At 36.7% G+C, this 23,310-nt stretch overlaps 1 protein-coding gene across 4 annotated transcripts in view; it reads left to right on the top strand.

Annotated features, from left to right (window-relative positions):
- UBE3A (ubiquitin protein ligase E3A) overlaps positions 1-23,310 on the top strand; it is a 96,446-nt gene that overhangs the window by 25,267 nt on the left and 47,869 nt on the right. Inside the window, exons 2-5 of one of the 4 annotated variants that reach the window (XM_024741896.1) lie at positions 2,286-2,349; positions 4,977-5,096; positions 6,474-6,669; positions 8,212-8,256. In XM_024741896.1, coding sequence (XP_024597664.1) covers positions 8,255-8,256 — 2 coding nt within the window. In that variant the 5' untranslated portion in view covers positions 2,286-2,349; positions 4,977-5,096; positions 6,474-6,669; positions 8,212-8,254. The remainder of the gene's footprint in view (positions 1-2,285; positions 2,350-4,976; positions 5,097-6,473; positions 6,670-8,211; positions 8,257-23,310) is intronic. The other 3 variants (XM_024741895.1, XM_024741897.1, XM_024741898.1) reach the window with 3 other exon arrangements.

Raw genomic sequence — 23,310 nt, forward strand, 5'->3', positions numbered from 1 at the left:
TTGGAGAGTGGCTATGATTGAGGGGTAGGAAGATGAACTAGCAGAAGACTTAGTTCCTGTCAGAGGTAGAAGAACACAGGCAGGTACAGCATTATGGAAGTCCAGGAGGGGTGAGAAATGGTTAGCAGTGTGAAATGCTGCAGAGAAAAAGTAGGATTAAGAGGCCACAGGATTTGGGACATATAAGAATGATGATGACTTTTATAAGAAAAGTTTCAGTATGTGGAAGGTTTTGTATGTTGCATCTGAGCTAACGGTTTTCAGGCCTTTCTGGCAGTTAAAGGAAGGAGAGTAAGGAAATGGTACTGTAAAGAGTTCATGGAGTTGAGGGAATTATGTTGAAAGTACTGTATGAAAGCAGTGTTCTGAAATTTTAGTGTAACTGCAGAATGGACTAGAATGAGGTAGAGCCTAAAGACAGGAAAATTTACACAGGAAAGTTATTGGAACAGTCTTTTGTTGTGAAATTTACAAACGTACAAAACTTAATGAGTTTCAACAAGTAGCTTTCCCATAAATTTAAGACACCATAAACATGGCATAAAGGAGAACAAGATTGCTGAGTGGACACAATAAAAAAGTGATAGAAAAGGTAGTCTGAAATTAAGTTTGACCGAGGGTTACAAGGAGGTGAAGGAAATAGGCTGTTGGAGAGGAGATAAAGGACATGACAGATGTAATAATAATATGTATGCACCTGTGTAGAGAGGGAGAGAGAAAGAGAGCAGGCAGATGGACTATTTTAAGGATAAGTGAAAACGTTACAGGGACAGGTGGATGTAGATTGGTATAGGCATTTCTTATTATTTGATTCCTTTCTTATTAGATTATTAGACTGAGCCCTCTGTTGGAAAGGAATGTGTATATAAATAAAATAAAGGCACTAGGTCTGGTGTAAGAGTGCTAATGGTTAAATTTGCCAAGAGTGCAGGTAACATTTCTGGTGCTTACAGTTTCTGTTACTTATCCTATATCTTCATAGATTTGGTACATTCTGTGATTATGTGTTCCTAATCTTCTAAGGCAACGTTTCTCAAATTGGGGTATGCATATCACCTGAAATGTATGTTAAAAATACAGATTCACACACCCCCATTTTATGTACTGAATCACAGTCTCTGGAGGTTGAGATCAAGTAAGTATCTGCATTTTTTGTTTTTTTTTTTTTGCGGTACGTGGGCCTCTCCCGTTGCGGAGCACGGGCTCCAGATGCGCAGGCTCAGCGGCCATGGCTTATGGGCCCAGCCGCTCTGCGGCATGTGGGATCTTCCCGGACCGGGCCATGAACCCGTGTCCGCTGCATCGGCAGGCGGACTCTCAACCACTGCGCTACCAGGGAAGCCCAGTATCTGCATTTTTTACAGGTTCCTTAGGTGATTGTATTATAGAACAGAGTTTGAGACTCAGTCCTCTTAACACTTGGTTAATTTAAAAGAAATATTTATATGCAATATAGTATATTCATTTTCTGCCATCAACCTGTAGGATGCTGGGTGGGTTTCCTTATTTGGTGGAGGACTTGGTTTCTTTATATGCAATAAGAGGAAATGTATTAAAAGACTTTAGTTCCTGTTCAACTGAGGAATGCTCTGATAATATACAGATGAGTTAAGAATTTACGGTGATTATTTGGATGCATGCTTTAAGCTTCAGAATTTGGTTTTTGATAAGTTAAGTTCTGATAGATATATGAAATGTTTGATTTAAGAAATAATATTTGCTACCATACACTGAGACCCTGTTATGCTCCAGGCGGCATTGTCCTACATACTTTAAAAATATTTTCTCTATTACAACAACCTGACACCTAAGACTTACAGGTCAAGGGACCTGCGAAATGCTGCTACTCAGGAGGTAGTTGGGCAGATGCCCATATATGTACCTAATACAGCAGGTCCTCAGCATAGGGAATTTAATTAAAAGCTTAATTGCTGTAGGTATCTGAAGGAATTGGAGGCATGTAGTTAAACAGTTTTCATATATTTTCAGCCATTTTGGAGGGAGGGAAGAGTAAAGAAACGACAAGCAGTAAGTTCTTTGGATGAAAATGGGTATCATGGTTCTGCCAGCTGAAAGCACTCAGACCACAGGGCCTGCCTAACCACCTTTCCATGCATCCTGGCAACAGCATTAGGGGCATTTGTCTCTTAATATGTTTCTGGACATTCATAAGTATTACAAATGAATTTGCTTTTATAATAAATTTTAGAAAAAAATTTTTCTATGAAAGTTGTCCATCCAGTTGTCTGTGTAAAAAGAATTGAGTGAGGTGTTTTATATTTTAGGTTAAAAATCTGTAAGAGCCTGATTTTAGAATTCACCAGCTCCTCAGAAGTTTGGCGAAATATGGTATGTTCCCGTTTTATTTTTTGGAATTCAAAATTGCATGTATATCTTAATGCCATGGTTAGAATAATGACAAATGTGTTCAGCAAATTTGGGTGTCTGCCATTTTTAAAGCATGTGCTAGGTGCTAAATCACTATGCTACCAGGTAGACTGTATGAGGAATCCAGGTGGGATTCTGAAGAATTTTAGAAGAGGTTAGTATGCTATGAGAAGTAAAATAATTGCATAAGAAGGTTGAGAGGGTAAGTTTGGCTGTTTAGGCTATGAGTTAATAATAGCTTCCATTTGTTGGGCTCTTACTATGTGCCAGACACTGTTGTGAACAATATATATGTTTGTTCATCCTCATGACAGCCCTCTGAAATAGATACTACTGTTATCTTAGTTCTGCATATCAGGATACTTAGGCTTGGAGAGGTTAAGTAACTTGCCCAAGATTTTCCATCTAGTAAGTGACCAAACAGGGACTTGAATCCAGACTGACTCTGGAACCTCTGCTCTGTGGAGCACTGGACCTCATGAAAACGGAGGTCTAGAAGAGAGGACTTGCCTCAGTAATTTTCACAATACACGTAGCTCTTTAACGAATTAATTCATCTCAGTTAGTTAATTAATCAGTTAAAAGGTATTTTGACTTTCTCATTTTTATGTTTACAGGTTGGAAAGTTAGACTTGCATCTTTTAAATCCACATACACTATTAGTCTTATGAGGACCCCACAGGAAACACTGTTCATTTCAGGGGCGCCTTACCTCTTTCCCATATGACCTCAGGAATATGCTAGGTTTTTATTAGAAAACATGCAACTATGATAGGAAAATCTGGGAAATTTGAATATATCTTCCAGGGATTAGAAATCCCAGTTATAGGCATACCTCAGGTATTTCAGGTTTAGTCCTAGACCACCGCAGTAAGGCAGATAAAGGTAATCAGGTGAATTTTTTGGCTTTCCAGTGCATATAAAAATTATGTCTACACTATACCACAGTCTATTAAGTGTGCCATAGCATTATGTCTAAAAAAGTAATGTACATACCTTAATTACAAAATAACTTTACTGCTAAAATATGCTAACCATCATGTGAGCCTTCAGCAAGTTGTTGTAGTAACATCAAAAGTTACTGATCACAGATCACCATAACAAATATAATAATGATGAAAAAGTTTGAAATATTGCAGGAATTACCGAAATGTGACATAGAGACATGAAGAGAGCAAATGCAGTTGGAAAGATGGCACCAATAGACATGCTTGATGCAGGGCTGCTACAAACCTTCAGTTTGTAAAAAACACAATATCTGTGAAGCACAATGAAATGAAGTATGCCTGTGTTGGAGTCCCCTGAAGTTAATGTATTCTTAGGCAAACTCGAACCCTTATCTGAATTTGAAGCCCAAGTTCATAGGCTGCAGAGTTATGGGCTCAAGCATTGATGTTTCATCCCTTCTCTTAGGGTTCTCAGATAACTTGCTATTTTATATAGGGCTCTGGATCCGTGCTGTAAACCACCTTCTGTGGTTGTCTGTTGTCACTTGGAAAGTGTTAACTATCAAGGATCTTCTTTTTTCTTTCCTAATTTTCTCATCTTTCCTCAGTTCACTTTTCAGATTTGGCCTGGATATATAGTTTGGTAGGGAAATCATCAGGGGAAAAACTAGTTGCAGGACATGAGCTCTTGATTCTGGGATATTTTGGATGTGTATCTTTGCCTGAAACTACAGTGTGATTAGGATGCCTGATAAATGTGAACCATGATAATCAGGAATCAGGAAAGTTCAGCTAAGGCCAAGTCAGAGGATCAAAAGATACTAGGTTGAAGGAGGAGGAAATGTTTTCATATTTTGCCATTCTCTCTCATGAAATTGAATATTAGTGGGTTTATGGCTGATGTGGAGAACATGTTTTCATGAAATACCCAAGGAGTTTTGGCTAATGTTAGATTATCCTATTTTAATATGGAATAAGTAGGAATAGACTGGGTGTGTGTGTGTGTGTGAGTGTGTGTATCTGTGTGGGTGTGGGTGTATAACTGTTCCATTAAGCATTTGACTACCTGAAAAACTGTACTACTATTAGTCCCATTTAAATTATTGTAATGGTGGGGTGTCAATCCATATTTTAAATCTTTGTTCATATATTTAAATCATGAGACTCTATAGCAAAACTAAATGAAATCACAGAATACTAACTCTGGATAGGCAGTCAGTATATCTGGGTTTTTAATCCTAGTCCTGGCTTCAATGCTAATACTAAAATCTTGGGCAAGTCAATTAATCACTCTAAGGCTGCTTGGTTTTTTCTTTTTCTTCTTTTAAATTCTTTCTATAGTATCTGCTCTGAATAGGTAGAGCCCAAATTATCTCTAGACTTAAGATGCCGTTGACCAAAGTGCTTTGTAAACTGTAACACTTCATAAAAGTACAGGAGATTATTATATTTTCTCAAGTGAAGAAATCATTTAAGGAAAAAAAAAATGCTGGAAAATAGTCCTTAAAAAGCATTTCTATAATTACTCTTCTGATGGTTGTTGCATTGGCACCTAATTTGAACCTTTGAAGATTATTTTTGAACAATGAATTGGGTTTATATATTAAAGTGTTCTAACTAAAGATTTGTTTAATTTATTAGAGTTATTAAACCTACGCTCAGATCAAGTTAGCAGCTAGACTGGTGTGACAACCTGTTTTTAATCAGTGACTCAGAGCTGTGATCACCCTGATGTCACCGAATGGCCACAGCTTGTAAAAGGTAATTTTAAATGTTATTTTACAGCCTTTAAAAGGCTGTCATTGTAAAATACGTGCTGTAAAAAAAATGAAGAAAATGTACAGTTGGCAGGAATACTGCCTGCTAAGAATAGTGGACCTAAGAGTTGACCTGTTTCTCCATTTAATCTCCTTCCTAAAATACTTTGTGCCCTTTCCCCAGACCTATCTATATGAATAAACAGGAAAGTATTTCTATAAAGTTTCTAGTTTTTAAATAAACATTTTATTATGAACATTAAAAAAAACTATGAAAAAAGTCTTAATATGCATTTTAAAGTGTGCTTTTTATGTGGTGAGAGTTTTAATAAATCTAGTATACTTGTCTCTCCTAGAGAGTTACAGTAGAAGGGCTTGCAGGCTAGAGAAGCTGGACATCATAGAAATCTCTTTTCTGATTTGTTACTCTGACAAACTGTAGGTTAACCTAAGTCAATACTTTTTGGGTTTTTTTCTCCTTTGGTTATATGTCCTCAATTTGTTAAAATTAAAATATGTACCAGATCCTTACTTCCAAGAACTTGAGAGTAAAGAATAAAGAGACTCTTCAGGGGCTAAATTGAAGCTTGGAAACTATTGTTAGATCTTAGGTATTTTATAATTTTGAGAGTTTGGATCCTAATTTTAGGATATTCTTTAGTAAATTATTTAGAAAATTAGTAAAGTATTTAGAATAAATAATATTCTAATTATTTAGAATATTTAGAATAAAACAGACAATACAATAAGCAGAATGACTAGAAATTTATTCAGGCAGGTACTGTTATTGCTCACTGTAAGGTAAAAGGTGCTTCTATTTGTTCAGTGTATATTCACCTTTCTCTGATTAAAAAACAGTTTTTGTTTTGAGTAAAAAACAATTATGCTAACTCTGTTTAAGAGACCTAGGATAGATCGTATTAAGGTAATAATCTTCAGTCCTTATTCTTTTGTTCTTCTTGTTGACTGAATTGATTTAAATTACTTGATTTGACTTAAAGTGGTTTTTGGTAGCTCATGTTAATATATGTTAATGTTAAGTGATCTAGTTTATTTACAGTAATTTCATGACATTTTGGTGCTAATGTTTACATATCCTCTTGTTTAGAGAATAGACTTTGGAAAATAGAATGTAGTTACCATTTGATGTATTTAACCTCTATCCCATTTCAGAATCTCAAAACTTTGCAGCAGTTAAAAATTGTGCTTCTGAGACTTGGATTTGTTTTTCCTCTTGCTTGTATCTTACCTTTTTGCAGTAGTAGTTTAATTTCCCTGTCATTGTGTCCTCAGTTTTTCCCCTCTCTCTCTTCCCCTGTTAATTTTGAAAGTTTTGCCGCCTACATGTATGAAAGCTTCTAATCTGCCTCTCTTCCCTTAGTGCCAGCAGGTTTATTTTTTGTTTTGCAAGCCTGCTCTGCCTCCTTACAGTATGACATCTGATGCTGGAGGGTCGCACTTTCAAAAATGAGTCAGCTGGTACATGGGGTTATCATCACTTTTTAGCTCTTCTGTCTGAGAGATACAAGTTTGGAAGCAATCTTGGGGTACTTACCCACAAGGCTGGTGGAGACCAGGTGTGTCACAAAGGTGATTTGCTTGCTCCCTGGGGGAGAGGGTGGAGTGAAATTTTTGCATTTGTGTCACTGCCAAGTCACTGCCACCTCCAGCATGCCCCAGTTTTTAGTTCTAATATCATTTTGTGCAAAATTGAAAATGTAAATATACTGCAAAGAAGATCTAAAATAAATATTTGAGCTGCTGGATTTTTTTTTATTTTTTATTTTTATTTTTTGCATTCTTGTCCTTGGACCACTGCAGTGAGGGGTAATTTTGAAAGTCTGATAAAGAAGTGAGTTTTTTAAAATCTAAGAAATATGGAAAACAGATTCTTTTCTTTTCTGGTGGCTCTGATTTTAAGATTCTCTTGTTAAAAGTTGTTTAGAATTTGAAGTCTCAAGTCAGTTATAAATTTACAAATCAAGTCCTTGTAATGTCAGTTTGCAAATATAGCTTTTGACCTCTAAAAAATATTTTACCTGTTTTGTGAATTAAAAGTGTTAGAAATCAGTATTATGTTGATTCACCTTAATACAATATATATTGACTGATGCTGGTTGTAAAAGTGAATAGAGTAACAGGAATTTATTTTTAACAGCATGATGGGGTAGGCAAAATTGGTTCATGCCCCAAAATGAAAATAAAAGGCTTCTTAGTGTCTTAGAATTTTCAGTATTTCTACTTAAAATAGCAGCAGTATATTAAAAAAAAAAAAAAAAGAAAAGAAGTGGCAACTATTTATAACTGAAGTCAATTCACAGTTATCCACAGCAAAATTTTAATACCCTAGGATGGTACAATTTTGACAGGTAGTACATCCTGCCAGTGTATTTTCAGGGAAAGCTACTTTCATTGTTGAAATAAGGTAATCATGGTTAGAATGGTAAAACAGACTTAAGTGTCTCAAAATTCAAGAGGGTATTAGATTGAAATTTGAATTATCTACAGCAGAGGTTGGCAAACTTTTTCTTAAAGGGCTGGGTAATAAATATTTTAGGCTTTGTGAGCCTCCTGTCTCTGACAGAGTTTCTCAGCTCTGCTTTTGTAATGTAAAAGCAGCCGTAAATAAATGAGCGTGATTCTGTGCCAGTACAACTTTACAAAAATAGGCGGCCAACCCAGGCCTTAGTTTGTCATCCCAGGCAGTAGTTTGCTGATCCCTCATCTAAAGTTTGGGACTGTTAATACCAGTGAATACTTTTGATATTGTGGATAACCAGTACTTGGCTGTAGAAGGTTTCATAGTTGTGGGTTTTTATTATAAATATTTGACTTTGTGAATAATTATGATTTATTACACTGGTTTGTATGTTGGTATCTAAATATAGTGTTTACAGTTTCCTTTCCTTAAAAAAAAAAGAGAACTGAGTTTTTATTAGTCTAGCCCTTACAATAAATGTGTTGTATGGCAATCTGATTTGATCACTTTTTCACATGTTGAACTTTTAAAACTGTTAACCATTAAATCTTGTTTTCAAATTTGTCTTCCAAAATAAAATGTTTGCCCCTTTTTGAAATATGGAATATTTTGCTTAACTTTACTGAATTGCATTTTACAGATCATCAGGAGAACCTCAGTCTGACGACATTGAAGCTAGCCGAATGTAAGTATAACTTGGTTGAGGCTGTGGTGTCTTTTAAGTTGCACTAGATTGCTTTAATGGTATCACATTATTTGAAAATAATTTCCAGTTAAAGAGAGTATAATGCTTTAAAAAGTAAATTGGAAGATAGGAAAACACATGTCTAATATTTTCCCTACCAAATAAATACCTCTAAATCTTGGTAACATGCTACTAGATTTCTACTTCTGGATAGATAATTGCATGCCCCTGGATTCTTACATATTTTTCCTCACCTAGCAGTTTTGGGGAAATAGATGGGGAAGAGTTCAGCTTAACAATCATTTATTAAGTGCCTGCTGTGTATAAGATATTGGGTGCTGTTTTGTGGATACAGAGATGCATAAGATTAGTTAAGCTAAATTAACCTACATAAATTTAGTCTACTCAGTGTAAAAGACCCAGAAGCAAATCATTTCAATCATTGTGGTAGAAGGATACCCAGGATGGAACATGAACATAAAGAAGTACCAGGGTACTCAAGTACCCTGATGCAATAGGGACCTAATCCAGATGGCAGGGAAATAGGGGTGATCAGGGAAGGCTAAGTTAAGTCTTGAAGTGTGACTGGGAGTTAGGTAGCACATTCTAGGCAGAAGCAGGAGCAGAGTTACAAAGCAGCATAGTGAATGTAGGGAACAGTAGGCAGTTGAGGATTTTTAGATCATAGACTGACTGAAATGTAGGAAATTGAAGGAGATGAGACTTGAAAGAAAGGACTAGGTGCTTGCATACTATGTAAAGGACCTTGGCCTGTCTCTCATAGGTATTTGGGAGTCAGTAAAGAATTTGCTAAGTAGGGGTAGTAACCTTGTTAGGTGTATATTTTTAATAACTTTGCCAACAGGGAAGCAGGATTGAGGAGAAATCATGTGGTGGTACGTTGACCAGGGCTTCAGTCAATGAGGGCCTAAATAAGGGCAGTGGTATATTAGGAATTCAAGATAAAGTTTTCTGGATGAAAGAAAAATAGAAGGTGAAGTAGGTAAGACTTCAGTGATTAGTTGTGAGAATATAAGAAGTTTAAGATAATATGAGAAGTGGTAATTGTTGAAGCAAGGTTTTTAAGATAGTAAGGGTTGGAATGAAGAATATAGGTGTAGGGATTTCTCTTGAATAAGAGCAAAGACCCAGATCTTATGAAACTAGAAGAAGGAGGTAAAAATGGATATGTGATGTTAAATGTATTGGTAGGTAAGAATGGGGAAGTCAAAGTCATTTGTGTCTGAATTGTCAATTTTCTTAGTAAATTAGGTCAGCTACACCACTGTGTGCTTCTTGAAAAAGTGGTTGTGGATTAAGCTTGGGACATGCAGACTTAAACAGCAGATTTCTCTACTGAAAACAGTGGAAATCCTTTGAAATGCTCATGTACATTGTGCATCTCCAAGAAGGGACTATAAAATGTATTTCTCAAATTTATGTGTCCATGTAACCTTTAAAAAATTTTTTTTGTGGTAAAATGCACATAACAAAATTTGTCATCTTTACTATTTTTAAGTATACAATTTAGTGGTATTAAGTACATCCATATTGTCGTGCAGTCATTGCCACCATCATCTGCATAACTCTTTTCATCTTGCAAAACTGAAAATGTACCTGTTAAACAGTCACTCCCCATTCACCCTTCTCCCTAGCCCCTGGCAACCACCATTCTACTTTCCGTCTTTATGATTTTAACGACTCTACCTCATTTACTGTGAGCGCCCACAGTATTTGTCTTTTTGTGATTGGCTTATTTTACTTACGTAGCATGATGTCAGGGTTCATCCCTGTTGTAGCATATGTCAGAATTTTCTTCCTTTTTAAGGCTGAATAATCTGTTGTATGTATGTAACGTATTTTGTTTATCCATTCATCTGTTGATAGACACAGGTTGCTTATGTTTTAGCTATTGTGAATAATGCTGCAATGTACAAATAGCTCTTTGAGACCCTGCTTTTATTTCTTTGGGTATATACCCAGAAGTGGGATTGCTGGATCATTTGGTAGTCCTATTTTTAATTTTCTGAGGAACCTCTGTACTGTTTTCTACAGTGGCTGCACCAAATTAGCATTCTGACCTAATAATGCACAAAGGTTATAATTTCTCCACATTCTCATCAACATTTGTAATTATCTGTTTTTTTCATAGTAGCCATCCTAATGGGAGTAAGGTGATATTTCTTGGTAGTTTTGTGACCCTGTAACTTTTTTTTGTAATAAATTTATCTATCTATCTATCTATATATGGCTGTGTTGGGTCTTCGTTTGCTGCCTGTGGGCTTTCTCTAGTTGCGGCGATCGGGGCTACTCTTCATTGCGGTGCGCGGGCTTTGCATTGTGGTGACTTCTCTTGTTGCACAGCACGGGCTCTAGGCACGTGGTCTTCAGTAGTTGTGGCATGCGGGCTCAGTAGTTGTGGCTTGTGGGCTCTAGAGGGCAGGCTCAGTAGTTGTGGCACACGGGCTTAGTTGTTTGCAGCATGTGGGATCTTCCTGGACCAGGGCTTGAACCCATGTCCCCTGCATTAGCAGGAGGATTCTTAACCACTGCACAACCAGGGAAGTCCTGACTATGTAACTTTTTAAGAAATATTTTCAAGTAGTTCTCGTGGAACACGGAGTTTGGTTAGGGGATTTTGAGAAGACTGAAAACTTGGAAAGTTATTGGGGGAAATGGGTAAAGAAGTGGACCAGATATTATTGAGAGTCTCATGCTACTGAGTGGCCAGCTAAGGTTAGCTTACTGCATACTTGCAGTTTAAAGACTTTTCTTTAATAGCTAGAAGAAGATGCATGGTATTTCAGGGTTGGCTATTAGAGCATATGGGAAGTGGCATGTGTGTAGAGTGTTAACATTGGAGTAGTTGAACTTATATGTCATTGGCGATGGCCACTGTTGGAAAGGTTGTGATGCCAGGTGAAGATGTTGGGTTGGTTACAAAAAGCCTGATGGGTCAAAGAGATAGTTCAGTATAAGTGAAACTCTTACAAAGATAGATGATAATGATCAGAGCCTAAGGTGGTGATTGGCTGAAATTGAGAGGAGGTGAGGGACCCTCAAGTTAAGAAAGTCAAATATTTTGGGGGCTAGAGTGTTGGGATAGATCATGCACACAGACATTGAAGTCACAATGCCAGCAATATAACTCGGGAAAAATAGAGCCTTTAGTATATGGGTATAATTTACCAGACCAGAGAGGGAAGGAAGAAGGATTTCAAGTAGATAACATGAGTTTCAAAGAATAAGTTGTGTTTGTGCTGTGCTTTGTTTTGTTTGGGGGGATGGGCATTATTTTTAATATAAGCAATTAGAATAAAAATGGTGCACTTATGGGTTTGAGTTGTCTATGGAACCCTCACCTAAAAGGATTGCAACGTAAGAAAAGCCTTTGGGGGTAAATCAGGTTTTAGTGAAAGCTAAGAGATTGAGGAACTATTATATAAAGCAGTTGAAGATAGGTGACAGCCTATATCATAAATGTATTTCTAGAAATCTTGATGGAGGAGGTTAGATGGATGAATCAAGAGTAAAGAATGGAAAAGGAAAGATGGAGGCTTGCATTTTGTAGTAAAAACCAAGGATGGCAAGAATGTGAGGTTGATATAGTTTCTCAAATTCCTATACCTGTAGAAATTGTAACCAGGCAGTAGTTTAGTAAGATTTGTTCTACCTTAATCTTGTGGGTCTTGATTTACAAAATAGGTGATGAAGGAATCTTGTTTTTACCTAAGAATTAGCTAGTGTGTTTTATTAATGGCAACATCTTAAATTTATTAAAGCATGATTTTTTTTTTAGCACTTTGAGATGCATTTGCATTTGACATCCTTTAACTAGGGAACACCTTGAGTACATTTAAAATAGTAATTTATATAAAATTAAAGAATATGCCTGTTTTTAGGAATTCCTAGTGTCATCCATTTCCTAGAATGCAGAAAAACATAGTAAAAGTTTTTAAGAGCTGCATGCTAATTTATAGTTTAGCCTAGAAATAGAACTAACACAATAACCCAGATCTTTTTATTCAATTATATATGTATTATGTACTTGGATTTTGTTTAAATTTATATATACCATATAGTAGTCTTTTTGCACATATTAATTTAGACTCTTTAATTTTCTTAATGATTTCAAAGCAGTTTCTAGTAACTTCAGATTTCTTATCTTTGGTAGTTACTCCCCAACCCTATCTCTAACACTTAGGCTATGTTTTCAGGTCTATAACTAATACAGTAAATGGAACCAAGGGTAAATGTATCAAGTGATTTATGATTCAGTGTTTGGAAAGCCTATTTTTTCTAAATGTTGGATAATGACCAAGGACCTAGTTCTCAGGCCATCATTATCTGTTCTCTCTAGGTAAGAACTTTAACATATATACTATGACAACTTGCATATTTTCATCTCCAACTCCGACTTACCTTCTGAACTGTAGACGTATATATCTAATAATTGGATGCCTGATTCTCACACTTAAGTCCAAAACAAAATAGAGCTCTTGATTTTCATCCTCTCAAATCTGCTTCTCTTGTAATCTTTTTGCCATTTTAATCAGTGGCAACTCTTTTTTTCTTCCAGTTCATCCAAAGTTTTGTTTTGGAAGCATCCTTGTTTTCTCTTTGTCTTACTCGCATCAGCAAATCCTATTGACTCCACCTTTAAAATTAATTGATACTTCAACAACTTTTTTTTTTTTAAACACCATTTCCACCTCAACCACTCTGATTAAAGCCATCATTTACCAAAAGAATGAAGTTGTTTCCCAGTAGTCTTGCTGCTTCCATACTTACCCCTTACCAAGGTATTTTCTGTGTAGCAGCCAGAGTGATCTTTTTTAAGGTCGAAGTTAAACCATGTTGCTTATACTCAGAACCTTTCAAAGGCTTCCCGTCTCTCTCAGAGTAAAATCAAAGGATCTACAAGGCCCTGTATGAACTTCCTTTCACTTCTGTGACCTTTCCATTTTCTCTTGACCATTTTTGTCTATGGCTTTATGCTCTTGCCCTTAATGTTTTGGTGTTCTTAAGACTTGTGCCTGTTTTCTGTGACCCTTCTCTGTGATATCCACATGGCCTCCTTTCTTACTTGCTTTAGAGCTCTTAAATGATACCTTATCAGAGAGGCCTTCCTTGACCAACTTTCTTCAAAGAATGGTCATGCTCTGTCTTCCCTGTGCCCCTTCCTGTGCTGTATTTATCTTCATGGGATTTAATGTCATCTGACTGGTTTCCTATTGATTTCTTTGTTGTCTGGCTCACTTAATACTGTCAGTAGCATGGAAGCCTAATGAGAGTGCTGGGCATACAAGAGGTAGTAAGTATTTATTATGTGAAAGAGTGAAATGACTACATTTATGTGAAATGTTTATTTCTACCTTTTCAATTCCCTTGTAGAAATGTAGGAAGAATATTCTGGGATCAGTTAAATATAAATAAACTGATACATGTACACAGCCTACAGAACTTGGGTAATAACTTCTTCTTGAGCACTTACCATACGACAAGCCATAGTGCTCAGTACTGTACATGCATTATATCATAGGAGAAGTAAGCCTTTTATCAGAGTAGACTATGGTGATATAACTTGTGTCCTCTGAAAGAGATTGTAGAGAATTGGTATAGTTTCTTCCTTAAATTTTTGTTAAACCCTTCTGGTAGTGGTGCTTTCTGTTTTGGAAGGTTATTTTATTTATTTTTTTTTGCGCTATGCGGGCCTCTCACTGTTGTGGCCTCTCCCATTGCGGAGCACAGGCTCCGGACGCACAGGCTCAGCAGCCATGGCTTACGGGCCCAGCCACTCCGCGGCATTTGAGATCTTCCCGGACCGCGACACGAACCCGCGTCCCCTGCATCGGCAGGCGGACTCTCAACCACTGTGCCACCAGGGAAACCCTGGAAGGTTATTTTTTAATTGATTTAATATCTTTAATAGATATAGGCCTACTCAGGTTGTCTGTTTCTTGTGAGTTTTGACAGACTATGTCTTTCAAGGAATTGGTCCACTGCATCTAGGTTATCAAATTTCTGGGCATAGAATTGCTCATAGTACTCCTTTATTGTTTTTTTAATGTCCATGTGATTTGTAGCAATGTGCCCTCTTTCATTTCTGATATTAATAATTTGTGTGCCTTCTCTTTTCCTTAATTAGCCTGGTTAGAGGATTACCAGTTTTATTATTGATCTTTTCAAAGAACCAGATTTTGGTTTTTCTCTGTGGATTTCCTTTTTTCAATTTCATTGATTTCTGCTCTAACTTTTCTTATTTCTTCTGCTTACTTTGGATTTAATTTGCTCTTTATTCTAGTTTACTAAGGTGGGAGTTTAGATGATTGATTTTTTTTTTTTTAAGATCTTCTTTCCTAATAAATGCATTTAATGTTATGAGTCCCCTGTAAAGCACTGCTTTCACTGCATCTCACAAATTTTGATGAGTTGTGTTTATTTCAAAATATTTTTTAGTTTCTCTTGTGATTTTTTTCTTTGACTTGTGTTACTTAGAAATGTGTTGTTTAATCTCCACATATTTTGAGATTTTCCAGTTATATTTCTGTTACTGATTTCTAGTTTAATTCCGTTGTAGTCTGAATGTAGACATTGTATGATTTCTGTTCTTTTAAATGTGTTAAGGTGTGTTTTTTTGGCCCAGAATGTGGTCTGTCTTGGTGAATGTTCCATGTGAGTTTGAGAAGAATGTGTAATCTGTTGTTGGATGAAGTAGTCCAGAGATGTCGATTATATCCAGTTGATTGATGGTGCTATAGAGTCATCTGTGTCCTTAATGATTTTCTGCCTGCTAGATCTGCCCATTCCTGATACAGAGGTATTGAAGTCTCCAACTATGGTAGTGGATTCATCTGTTTTTCCTTGCAGTTCTATCACTTTCTGCCTCATGTAATTTGATGCTCTGTTGTTAGGTGCATACACATGAAGGTTTATAATATCTTCTTGGAGAACTGACCCATTTCGCATTATGTAATGCCCTTTTTTTAACCCTGATAACTACTTTGCTTTGAAATCTGCTCTGGCTGAAATTATTTATTTTAATTTTATTTTTGGCTGCATTGTGTCTTCGTTGCTGTGCATGGTCTTTTCTCTAGTTGCAGTGAGTGGGGGCTGCTCTTCGTTGCAGTGCACATGCTTCTCATTGTGGTGGCTTCTCTTGTTGCAGAGCACAGGCTCTAGGCACACGGGCTTCAGTAGTTGCAGTACGCGGGCTCAGTAGTTGTGGCTTGCGGGCTCTAGAGAACAAGCTCAGTAGTTGCGGCACACGGGCTTAGTGGCTCCGCAGCATGTGGGATCTTCCCAGACCAGGGATTGAGCCCGTGTCCCCTGCATCGGCAGGTGGATTCTTAACCACTGCGCCACCAGGGAAGCCCTCTGGCTGAAGTTAATATAGCTACTCCTGCTTTCTTTTGATTATTGTTAGTATGGCATATATTTTTTCTATCTTTTAAAATTTATATGTGTCTTTATATTTGAAGTGTAGAAAACATATAGTTGGGTCTTATTTTTTGATCCACTCTGACATCTCTTTTAATTGGTGCATTTAGACCATTAATGTTTAAACTGATTATTGATACAGTTGGTTTAATATCTAACATGTTTGTTACTATTTTCTATTTGTTCCCTTTGCTTTTTGTTCCTATTTTTGTCTTCTATTCTTTTTCTGCCTTTTGTGGTTTTTACTTGAGCATATTATATGATTCCATTTTCTCTCCTTTGTTAGCATATCAGTTATCCTACATTTTTACTTTTTTTAGTGGATGTCATAGAGTTTGCATTTACATCTACTCTTAGTCCACTTTCAAATAATGCTATATCACATTACAGGGAGTGTGAGTACCTTGTAATAACAAAATAACCCTAATTCCTCCCTCCTATTCTTTGTATCATTGCTGTCATACATTTCACTTGGATAATAGCATACATACACATAAATACATATATAAGCATATATATACAGATATATGAGCATATATGTACACACACATATATGTACACACACATAAGTATTCGTAACCAAATACATGGTGGTATTATTTTGAACAAACTGTTACCTGATAGGTCAGTTAAGATAAAGAAAAATAAAAGGCTTTACTTTACTTTCCACTTATTTCTTTTTCAGTGCTCTTCCTTCTTTATGTAAATTTGAGGTTCTGATCCTGTATCATTTTCCTTCTCTCTAGAGAACTTCTTTTAACAAGAAGGCTGGTCTACTGACAACAAATTCCCTGAATTTTTATCTGTCTGAGTCTTTATTTCTTCCTCACTTTTGAAGAAGAATTTCACAGGGTACAGAATTCTAAGTTGGTGGGGTTTTTTTTTGTTTTTTTTGAGGTACGCAGGCCTCTCACTCTTGTGGCCTCTCCCATTGCGGAGCACAGGCTCAGGACACGCAGGCTCAGTGGCCATGGCTCACGGGCCTACATGGCCTAACTGCTCCACGGCATGTGGGATCTTCCCAGACCGGGGCACGAACCCGCGTCCCCTGCATCGGCAGGCGGACTCTCAACCACTGCGCCACCAGGGAAGCCCTAAGTTGGTGTTTGTTTTCTTTCTTTTTTTCCCCTTAATACGCTATATATTTCATTTTACTCTCCTTTTATAGTTTCTGAGGAGAAGTCAGATGTAATTCTTATTTTTGATCTTCTGTAGGTAAGGAGTTTCCCTCCTCTGGCTTCTTTCAGAATTTTTTCTTTACCTTTGATTATCTATAGTCTGAAAATGATATGCCTAAGTGTAGGGTTTTTTGGGGGACATTTATCCTGCTTGGTGTTTTCTGAGCTTCCTGGATCTGTTGTTTGGTGTCTGATATTAATTTGGGGACATTCTCAGTCATTGTTTCAAGTATTTCTGATGGTCTTTTCTTTTTCTGGTATCCCCTGTATGTGTATGCTACACTTTTTATAGTTGTCCCACAGTCCTTAGATAGTCAGTTTTGTGTTTGTTAGTCTTTGCTCTGTTTGCTTTTCAGTTTTTGGTGATTGTATTGATATATCTTCAAGTTCAGAGTCTTTTCTCAGTCTACTGAGAAAAGTTGTTTCCAGTCTACTATTAAGCCCATAAAAGACATTTTTGAATTCTGTTTCAATGTTTTTGATCTCTAGGTTTGTTTTAGTTCTTTCTTAGGATATCCATGTCTCTGTTTACATTGTTCATCTGTTCCTACATGCTGTCCACTTTATTCATTAAAACTAGTAAATTGTATATTAACTAGCCCTTAGTTGGTTTAAATTTCTGGTGTGTTAATTCCAACATCCCTACCATTTCTAGTTCTTATGCTTGCTCTGTGGTTGCAAATAGTGTTTTTTGCCTTTTAGTATGCTTTGTAATTTTTTCTTAATAGCTGGACATGATTTCCCAAGTGAAGGAATTGCTATAAATAGGGCTTTAGTAATGTGATAGTGAGATATAAGGGGAAAGGAAGCATTTGATAATATCCCATCAGGGTAGGCTCTGGTAAACTAGTTTGCTTGAGGACAGGCCTTGGTAAGAAGAATAGAGGGCTCTGGTGTGTCTCAAAATGGTTCCTTTCCTCCTATCCCTGCTGGAAGCACGAGAGGATTATCCCCAGTATTTGCTTTGAGAACCTGCTTGAGCTTCTTGGGGTAAGTCTCATAAGAACTGTGGGGTCTCCCCTGTGACTGGGCCCCCCTCTAGACTTACCTATGCTCAGTCTCATGTCCTGTCACAGATTCCTGCTTGTGGATCTCTGCTTCAGTAAAACTGTGTTTGTCTATTCAGTATTAGGGACAACAGTTTGCAGTTTATGTTCTCCCTCCCTTAGGGATTCAAGAAGAGTTGTGGATTTTTTAGTCTCTTTAGCTTTTTACTTGTTATTGGATTGGAGAAGTGATTTCCTAGCTCCTTACTTGTGGAACCAGAAATCAGAAGTTGAGATATAGCTTGGATGCTGTTTTCAGTGGGGAGTGGGAGAAAATATTTCTATACGACTTTCAACTCAGATATACTTACATGTGTATAAAAACATTTATGGATTAAGTAACATCTTGAAATACATTCTGAAGTAAAAGGTACAAATCTCTTCAACCAAATAAAGATAGCTCTTCTGTTTTCAGGTTTCTCTCCTATGGGTTCTGATAGCACGTTCTTCTTCAGACTGAGCCTTTGCATATTCTTTTGTGTGCATCTGATATACCTAAGAAACTGGGAGGTATCCTGACATCTGTTTCCCTTTATGGTTAAGTACTAGAAAAAGGTAGAGTTAATTGACACTGTTATCTAGACAATATCAGGAGAGAAATTGAAGACTCCTCATTGAGGCTCTGAAATTCACTGGGTTATTTATTAATTTATTAATAAAAAAATTATCGGATCATGTGTCTCAGGGAGCTTACCTACCATGTAATTAATAGGCAGTTATTATAAGGTGTACTGAGAGTAGGTACAGGTTACTGTGGGAGCAGCAGTCGTGATCCTGGAAATGATAGCTAAGCTGAATCTTTGAGGATGATTAGTTATAAATATTGAGATCATAGTATTCTAGGCAGGAAGAAAAACTTTTTTAAGACCTGGAGCCAAGGAAGACAGCAGAACAAATCCTCTGAACTGTTATGCTGGAATACAGAGTTACGAGACGAGAGAAGTGGTGAAAAATGTAGCTGGAATTAGAAAGCTAGAACCATATAGTGAAAGGCCTTGGCACTACTGAAAAGTCCCTGGTTTTCTCCTGATAGACATGGGAACTAATGAAAGGTGTTAGGCATAGAAGTGGCATGAGTCATAGTCTGTCCACTTTTCTACCACAAAGCATTGTAGAAACCTATATATTCTGTTTTGAATACAAGGAAACATGCTTCTGGTTCATGGTAGGAATGGATGAATAGATGAACTGCCTCTGACTGAGTCTTCTCAGAAGGCAGAATGAGCAAAATTCTGCTGTTTTGTTGAAGTACTCCAATGAAGCAGTTTTTAGAATCAGTGTGAATTTTGTATTTTATTCATTATATCTTACGTGTCCTTAAAAAAGTTTAAGAAATGTTAGTGGGAATAGTTTACAATCCTCGCTCCTAGGATAATTTGTGAAGATTAAAGGACATAATTTACAAAAACCACTCACTGTATGTTAATGAATGTTTATTGTTATCATTTCAGCTTGTAGCTCTACCTTCTACCCAGGTGTCCATCTTAGAAACCTAGGTATTAGCTGTTCCAACTCATTTGCCCCTACATACTGCATCTTTTAAATGTTTCTTGCATCAGTTTCCTCTTCTTTCCTGCTACTTCTTCATTCTTTGCCTGGTCTATAATAGTAGTCATCACTTAACTCGATTGCCTGTCTCCAGTTTTGCCAACTTTGGTCCCAGTTTAGAAAATGGAATTATCATAAAGGCAGATTTGACTTAGTCACTGACCTGCTTAAAACCCTTTAGTGACTCCTGCTGCAAGTGTTCTTATCTAGTGGTTTATGAATAGTGTGTGAACATTCTGAAACTTACTGCCAGATGGAGTATATGTGCATGAATCTTTATGTGGAGAAAGTTATTAGCCTTTGTAAGATTACTCCTCTGCTGGCTGAAATCTGAATTTCTTATCATATCTTATAAAGTCTCCCATAATGTGGCTTCTCCCTGCCTCTTCATATTTTTTGAGTCCTTCTTTGAACTTTTTACTGTTGAACTGCTTCCAGTTGTCATAAGACCATGTTCTTAGGCTCTTCTGCCTTCACTCACTCATTTCCCTCTTATCTGAACCGGTCTTCCCACCCTTTGTGTTGTCAGTTCCTAGTCATCCTTTGTGATTCATCTTGGTTAAATTGCCTCTCTTTATATTGCCATACCTCTTGAGTCCCTATGATGTTAAAATCTTCTGGCTTTTTTCCCCTTTAAACAGTAAGTTCCTTGAAGAAAGAGCCCATATAGAAATAGCCATAGGAGCTGGAATAGTACTAGTTTCTCAAGCAGAGTTTGAACTATACTGAAGGAGACATTTGGAAGTCATCAGGTGTTTCTAAAGCCTTGAAAGATGAAACTGTCCGAAGAGAAATACAAAAGAAAAAGTGTCTAATGGCTGGTCCCTGGGGAGTATAATAAGCATTTCTAGATTAGGAAGGGAAGTATCTGAAGAACAGCCAGAGAGAAAGGAGGAAATCAGGAAATAGTGTCCTGAAAGCCCACAGTCAACAATTTCCAAAAGGCCTACATTTCTCAGCAAGGTTAAGTAAAATAAGGAGTGAAAAGTGGTGACTTGGTGAGAACAGTCTCTACATTACTGGATACAGGGTGCTGTAAGCCTTGACTTTGTTCCCTACACACTGTTACTTGTTTTTTCCACTTATTCTTCTGGACTGTTTCTGTTATTTTCTCAGTATAAGAATCCCTGTTCCTTTGAGGCTGTGCTTTTCTGGCTGTGTCATCTTCTCTCTTCATTATCTAGTTATCTCCCAAGCCTTTCTCAGTCTTTGAAGAACTCATACTTTTGTACTCTGCTGCAGATCCCCTGCTGTCTTTGTTTACATGGGTAACCTCTAACAACATCTCAGTTCCCTACCCATTTTATCTTCAAAAACCTTCACCTCTGCTTCCTGCTCCTTCCCATTCCCATAGGCAGGTAGGTCTGAACTGTTTTACCCCTGAAACCTTTAATTAAAACACCCACCTCTGGTTTCAGACTTTGTGTGCTTTCTTACTTGCTTTCTCTCATCCCATCTGTCCTTCCTTGTCTTTAAGAGATGTCCCTTGGCCCCTCTGCTATCTTCCAGCCTCAACCCTCTGGTTCCTGTACTCCTGACATAGACTGTTGAGCCCAGAAGATTGAATAGATTGTATTCCATAGGTTGCCTTTTCACTCTATTGATTGTTTCCTTTGATATTTCTTATTTTTAAGTTTGATATAGTCCCATTTGGCTATTTTTGCTTTCATTGCATATGCTTTTGGTGTCATATCAAAGAATTCATTACCCAAATCCAGTGTCCTGAAGCTATCCCACTATGTTTTCTTCTAGGAGTTTCATATATTCAGGTCATATATTTAGGTCTTTAATCCATCTTGAATTAACTTATATATTGTATAGTATAAGTTAAGGGTCCAACTTCATTCTTTGCTTGAGGATATTCAGTTTTCTCAGCACCATTTGTTGAAGAGACTGTTCTTTCCCATGTGTACCCATGGCACCTTTGTTGAAGATCATTTGACCGTATGTGTAAGAGTTTATTTCTGTATTCTCTGTTGTGTTCCATTGGTCTGTATGACTTATCTTTATACCAGTACCATACTGTTTTAATTACTGTAGCTTTGTAAAGATGTTTTGAAATCAGGAATTGTGAGGCCTCTGGCATTGTTTTTTTTTCTCAAGATTAGTTTTGCTATTTGGGGTCCTTTGAGATTCCATGTGAATTTTAGGATTTCTTTTTCTGAGAAAATGCCATTGGGATTTCAATAGGGATTGAATTGAATCTGTAGATTGCTTTGGGTAGTATGGACCTTTTAACAACATTAACTAAGTCGTTGAGTCCATGAACACAGGCTGTCTTTCCATTTGTTTGTGTCTTTAGCTTCTTTCAGAAATTTTTTGTCAGTTTCACTGTAAAAGTCTTTTGCCTCCTTGGGTAAGTCTGTTCGTAAGTATTTTATTTTTGATGCCGTTGCAAATGGGAATATTTTCTTAATTTCCTTTTCAGATTGTTCATTTTTCGTTTATAGAAGCACAACTGATTTTTGCAAGTCGATTTTTGTATCCTGCAACTTTACTGAATTCATTTATTCTAACATTTTTTTGTGTGGGATCTTTATGGTTTTCTGCATATTCATGTCATCTATGAACAAAGATAATTTTGTTTCTTCCTTTCCTATTTGGATGCCTTCATTTGTTTTTCTTGCCTGAATGCTCTGACTAGGATTGCCAGTACTGTGTTGAAAAGAAACGGTGAGAGTGTGCATCCTTCCCTTGTTCCTGATGTTAGAGGGAAGGTTTTCAGTTTTACACCATTGGGTATGATATTGACTGGGCTTTGCTTATATGCTTTATTATGTTGAGATAATTTCCTTTTGTGTCTAGTTTGACTTTTTGTTATGAAAGGGTGTTTGTCAAATGCTTTTTCTGCATCAGTTGAGATGATCTTGTTATTTTTGTCCTTCAGTTTGGTAATTTGGTGTATGACATTGATTGATTTTCATATGATGAAGCATCCTTACATTCCAGGAATAAATCCCACCTGGCAATGGTGTATAATCCTTTTCAGGTGTTGTCAAATTCTACTTGCTAGTAATTTATTGATTTTTGCATCCATATTCATCAGGGATATTGGCCTGTATTTTTCTTGTCTCCTAGTTCTGTCTCATTTCAGTATCAGGGTAATGCTGGCCTCATAGGTAAGTTTGGAAGTGTATGTATCCTTCTCTTCATTTTTTGGGAAGAGTTTGAGAAGGATTGGTGTTAATTCTTCTTTAAATCTTTGGTAGAATTCTCCAGTGAAGCTATCTTATCCTGGGCTTTTGTAGAAATATATTCATTTTTTTCCTAGGTTATTCAATTTGTTGGTGTATACTTGTTGTTAGTAGTCTCTTACGATTCTTTTTATTTTTGTGGCATCAATTATAATTTATCTTCTTTCATTTCTGATTCTGTTATTTGAGTCATTTCTCTTTTTTCTTGGTCTGGCAAATGATTTGTTGATTTTCTTGAAATTCTCCAAAAACAACTCTTACTGTCATTGATTATTTTTTCATTTGTCTATGCTCTATTTCATTTCTCTGTAATCTTTGTTTCCTTTCTTCTGAGTTAGTCTGTTTTTCTGGTTCCTTGAGGTCTAAAGTTAGTTGTTGATTCGAGGTCTTTTTTCTTTTTTAATGTGGCTGTTTACCACTATAAACTTCTCCAGTACTGCTTCTGCTGCATCCCATACATTTTGGTATGTTGTGTTTCATTGTTGTTTGTCTCAAGATATTTTCTAATTTTTCTTCTGATTTCTTCTTTGACCCATTGGTTGTTCAAGACTATGTTGTTTAATTTCCATAAATGTGTGGATATTCAAGTTTTCCTTTTGATTTTGATTTTTAACTTCATTCCATTGTGGTTGGGAAAGATACTTGGTA

Source organism: Neophocaena asiaeorientalis, unplaced genomic scaffold (genome assembly GCF_003031525.2).
Source record: "Neophocaena asiaeorientalis asiaeorientalis breed wild unplaced genomic scaffold, Neophocaena_asiaeorientalis_V1.1 scaffold765, whole genome shotgun sequence".
In the NCBI taxonomy this organism is placed as follows: Eukaryota; Metazoa; Chordata; class Mammalia; order Artiodactyla; family Phocoenidae; genus Neophocaena; species Neophocaena asiaeorientalis.